At 31.9% G+C, this 5350-nt stretch overlaps 1 protein-coding gene across 2 annotated transcripts; it reads right to left on the bottom strand.

Annotated features, from left to right (window-relative positions):
- Positions 1-550: 550 nt before the first annotated feature.
- LOC127126717 (DNA cross-link repair protein SNM1) lies at positions 551-4283 on the bottom strand. 2 transcript variants are annotated; one of them, XM_051055696.1, is made up of 9 exons: positions 3603-4283; positions 2846-3026; positions 2462-2701; positions 2208-2352; positions 1908-2042; positions 1737-1803; positions 1529-1606; positions 1267-1319; positions 551-1141 (listed from the first exon to the last, which is right to left on the bottom strand). In XM_051055696.1, exons 1-9 carry the CDS (start codon positions 4183-4185, stop codon positions 1043-1045), a joined length of 1581 nt encoding a protein of 526 aa, XP_050911653.1. In that variant the 5' UTR covers positions 4186-4283; the 3' UTR covers positions 551-1042. The 2 variants fall into 2 exon arrangements, 1 of the variants encoding a protein (XP_050911653.1); XR_007805073.1 differs by lacking the exons at positions 551-1141; positions 1267-1319 and having other exon boundaries at positions 1737-1808; positions 3603-4282.
- Positions 4284-5350: the final 1067 nt, after the last annotated feature.

Below are 5350 nucleotides of genomic sequence, written 5' to 3'. Positions count from 1 at the left end.
GTATCATAATAAATGGAGCAATACCTCAACTCCACAACACCCTTAACTACCTTAAAAAATAGAGTTTGTCTTACAGGTAAGATCTCAAATCGAATAATGTATGACCTGAACATATTCTTATAAGTGAGGATGATTCTTACTCTACAAATCGATTTTTTAAAAATAAGTTATGTTCAACTATATTTTTTAACATGGTACCAAGAACCTCTTTTAAGATCCAGTGGATCACCTACTATATCAGACCACCCACCATTTATTTTCACGTTTTAGATGTTAAATCCTAATCATAAAGGATATATTAAGAGTCTTACATCAGATAAATAATATATAATCTAAACATATCCTTATAAATAAAAGCAATCATCTTACCAACCGTTTTTTAAAAAATGAATCAGACCCAACCACTTTCTTAACCTTAATCTTCCTCAAAATCCAAGCTATATGTTTTGCCCTTGTAATAATCATAAAATTTCGAAGCATGAATGTTGATTCGTTTTCTCTGTTTTTAGGTAATTGAAGGTTTAGTATTATATATAGAGAAAAAAAAGTATACATGTTAATGGTGTAGTATTTCTCAATAACTTTAACCAAAGCTGCCATAAATATAACAAGGTTCTACATAATACAACTCCTACATTTACTATCTGAGCCTCCTTTGGGATTAAATAATTGGAATCATGTTGTAAATTCCAAGAAATTCCAAGAATGTTCAAAATGGGCAAGTTGCTTAATTGCCTAAGTACAACAATTCATTTTACATTTTTCTATTTTGGTTGACGAAAAGTTGTTGCATATCCTGCAGAGTAGAATCTTCCAAGGAGACTTTTAGCAGAGATGACAATTGGGAAGAATGATGAAGTTCAACCAAAAAAGTTTAGGAAAACCACCACCATTAGATGAAGCATGCAACCATAACAGGTAAGGGAAGAGGATTTCTTTTCAGTATCCCCTTCAAGCAACATTAAAGGTGAAGTCTTCACAAATAGGTTTTTAAGAGAAAATCTCGTTATAAACTCGATCTTTTTAAAGAATGGGGAGGAATTCATCCCTTCAACCAATCTCGAAAGTAAGATTGCATCTTTTCTCGATTAGCAGCATTACCAACATTCACAGTAGGAATTATCTTGTCAGGCCTTAAAAACTGTTGGAAGATATACATAAATCCGCTCAAAATAAAAGACAGAAAATAATGCAACTAAACAGCTAACATAAAAGTTATAAAATGTGCATAAAAAAAGAAAGTAATAATCATGTTCAGTTACGCACCTGAACAAAATCTCGCAGTTCTGTGAAGCTGGAATGCTCACTGTAGGGAACCCCTAGAAGAAGGGAGAAAAGGGACTTATAAGAAATACTACTAGTCTGCTAGCTGAATGACCAGCAGCATAAACAAAAGAAAAGCTTTTTTTGGTTAGAAACATGACCTACTAAGCATTTCAGTTATATTCATTATTGATAAATAACTAAGTACTAAACCTAAGTTCAAATTTTATATCAAACGTGGCAGTTGAACTGCAGCTAATCTTACCATATATCGTTATATTTCCTTTGGAAACAGGTTTAATTAGTTCCAAATCATTGCCTATCTTCTCACTAAAAGTCCAACCTGAAAATACAAAAGATATAGCATCAAAACTAGAACTACTCTGTCAGCACAAATAGCTTTTCCATAGAATACTTGAAAATATACGAAGATGATCAATAAGTCATTTTCATTAAGATTACTGGTAACATACCTGTTGGACGAAATGCTAATACTGATGTGAATTGTTCCTTGTAGGTTTTCAAATATTCCTTCAAAGTCTAATGTAACAAGAAAAATAGGGATGGTGAATTATGAGATAACAGAATAGAATTATAAGAAAAACAAACTTTTTAGATTAAAATGTAACGGCACAACGTTTAACCTCAATTCTCAGAGATGACATGGGCATAACATGGAGAAGGGTGTTATTTCCATTTGTACAGAGCCTGTCTGAATAGTCAGGGCAATCATAAGCTAGTAAAATCCTTCTTCTTGAAGCATTTGCATATATTTTTACCTGAATCGGGTAAGAGCCACAGATCTTATTAATGAATCAAACAGTCTAGGAGAACACAACCTAAAGCCATGTAAAATTTGGGTGCAAAAACAATCTACAGCCCATAAAGAGGTACCTGATAATTCTTAACACAGAAATTTTTCTAGAGAAAAAAAAATCACTTACCCCAAGTGCCTTAGAAATTGCAAGATATACACATTCCTTGCCAATACTGTATGCCCCAACAACCACTAAAGTTCTGGGATGCATTTTGAGGTGGTTCTTTGTAATTTTGACAACATAGTTTAGTACATCTTCCTTGAAAGGAAACCTGAAGCAAAAGTTTGTTACTAAGAACCATCAATTTATGTATAAAGAGCCAAATATATTGTAACCAGATGACAAATCTATTCAAACTTTTAACATGATCAGTGTCTTACTTGTACTTTGGGTTGCAATACGTAGTATCCAGATATAGTACATTCACACGTTTATTTACAAAAAGATGGTAGTCTTGCATCAGTTTACAAGCTCTAAAGTCCCCAGTATGCAAATAACGTTGTCCATTTGGGAGCTCAAAGTGAATCAAAGCTGCACCGGGGCAATGGTTAGCATCTATCAAAGTCACTTTGATACCATCAATCACATATTCGGTGTCAAATTCCAAATGGCATATGTACCTAGACAAACAAATAGTATAAAAAGCTAATCACTTCATTGAAATGGAAAAGGCAAAACCATGATCAAGTACACTTTGATTTTTCTGTTTGTATAAGTAATCTAAACAGAAGTTATAAAAGATAGAAGAGTTTCTAAGTTCTTACGAAGGATTTACATAGAGACACATTTTAACTAGCCGTCCAGTAAGAGGAGAGCAATAAATAGGACCATGTGACCATTTCTTGCTAAGACCACCATAGTGATCAGCATGGAAATGACTAAGAAAGTAAGCTGAGCACTCCTCAACACATCCATAACGAAAAGCATCAACTGTGAAGTTTGTTCCTGCATTGGCAAATATTCTAAACTTCAGAAACTATACATTTTTTTCTTATCATAACAAACCAAAAAACATATCAACATGTAAATATTGGCTAACTGATTTTCCATCTCAATCTGTTCTTTGGATTTTCCGCACTCACACAGTCGTCTAGTCTGAAACCAGCCACTCAAGATTTAACTCCGCTTTAAGCTATGTAACATTGACACTTCAGGATGAAGTCATGCCTGAGTGCCCACTTCTAAGACACTGACACATGTAGCAACATTCAATCGCTTTTGTATTCTAATTATTTTACCAGTGCCTACATGTTAGTATCAGTATCGTGTTGAATGTCTAACAGTTATTCATAGGTTCTAGGTTTGTATTTTGGAGTCTAACAGTTATTCATAGGTTCTAGGTTTGTATTTTGGACCAGATTTCCCATGGTAATGTATGTAGAACATCAGTTTACACATTATGATACCATAATAAAGAAAAGGCTTTTCAAAAACATTGATATGACTTGGAACTGCTTTTAACCTTAAAAAGTAACAAAATTGTATCAAACTATCAATAAAATAGAAGAAATTCAATTTCACCTGGCATTTTCTTATAAAAGGGACACGAACGCGTAACCCTATTCTCTCCATGTAAACTCTTTCTCTTACTAGAAGAATTTGATTTCTCAACCACTTTCCCTTTGTCACGCAAAATCGAACCCCAACTTCCAGGTGTAACAATCTTCTTCTTCTCAGATGAAACACTACCCTCACCTATATCATCACAAAAACCACCTTGTTTGGATTCAAATTCAACAGAACCAACAGCAACACTTCTTTTGAATCCCCAAATCTGGAACAGATTGGCCTGCTTCAGTTTCTTCCCGGAAGACAACGAATCCGGCGTGAGCGTGAGGTCCCTGTGTCGGTTAACGTCTGGCGACAACAGCGACGAGCAATCGGATCCGGAGCGATAGAAATCGGCGGCGAAACTGCTTTTCTCAGATTCGTTTGGTGAAGCGTCTTCCCCTGGGACTTGTGACGGGAAGCCTTCGTCGTCCAGTAAAAAGACATCGAAAGAAGCGCCGTCGTCGTGGATGTCGTGACAGTCGCCGTCGTGACGTAAGCATCCGTCTTCTAACTCCGGTGGAGGTGAGGCGGTGGATAACGACGTCTCTTTCATACCGGCGCGAAAAGCATTGAAAGTGAAAAGGGGATTTGGTTTTTTAAATGAACCAGCGGGAAGATTAACGATTATTTTTCTCCCGATTTTAGTATGTGAGATATAATAAAATGTTTAAATTATTCTTAATCCTTTGTAGTATTAGTCGTTGAATTATTTTTAAAATAGAAAAGAAAGTGAAGTAATAACTAGTAAGATTAGTTTGATTTTATAAAAAATTTAAAAATTATATTTCAAATTATTATGTTTCAATTTTTTTATGAAAAATATGATTTTATTTTTATTTTATAATTTGAGATAGAAGGAGTAAATTTTTTATTTAAAATAATATGTTCATGCAAAATTTTAATTGGACGTTTACATTAACGCTTATATTAATTATATTTTAAAAGTACTTTTTTTTTTGTCTTCTCTTTTATTAAGTGTTCACATTCTAATACATGCTGTTTACATTTAAACACTTAAATGGATCTTCAACCAAGGGTTTAATAGCACAGGTAAGAAATGTATCATACATCATGAAATTTAATTTAATGTGAACTAGATTAAGACCCGCGTGAGGATGTTGTAAATTAGCTTATTTATTTTTATTGAATTTTAAATATATTTATAAATTATTTTGAAAAATATGATTACTAAATTTATATTACAGTAATTTGTTGTAAATTATAATTAAGAGAATGATATGAATTAATCAGATATAAAAATATATAATTTATTTGAGAGGAAAATACATGTTTGTAAATTGAGAATGACATTCGTAATTAGTTTTGTAAATTTAAATAATTATAAAATAATTTTTGTTTTATTTTGATTCTCATGTCTTTTTAGTAGCTATCTTTAATTTGTTGTAAATTATAACTAAGAGAATGATATGAATTAATCACATATAAAAATATGCAATTTATTTGATTTTCATGTCTTTTTAGTAGTTATCTTTAATTTTTATATTTAATTTTAAGTTGTTAAAGGTGTGTATTCTCATTGTTAAATAACATTAAAAGTTTATTTGCAAATATTATCAAATAAAACTTTATTAGCTTTATAAAATTTATATTTATTTTTGTCAAACTTTAGTTATCTAATGAATAAAGGGTTAAAAATGCTACTTGATATATTAATTTAATTGTTTTTTAAATAATTATTTTAATTTTATTAATGAGAT

The sequence above is a fragment of the Lathyrus oleraceus genome, chromosome 3, assembly GCF_024323335.1.
Source record: "Lathyrus oleraceus cultivar Zhongwan6 chromosome 3, CAAS_Psat_ZW6_1.0, whole genome shotgun sequence".
Taxonomy (NCBI): Eukaryota; Viridiplantae; Streptophyta; class Magnoliopsida; order Fabales; family Fabaceae; genus Lathyrus; species Lathyrus oleraceus.
This window is presented reverse-complemented; position numbering and strand designations above follow the sequence as displayed.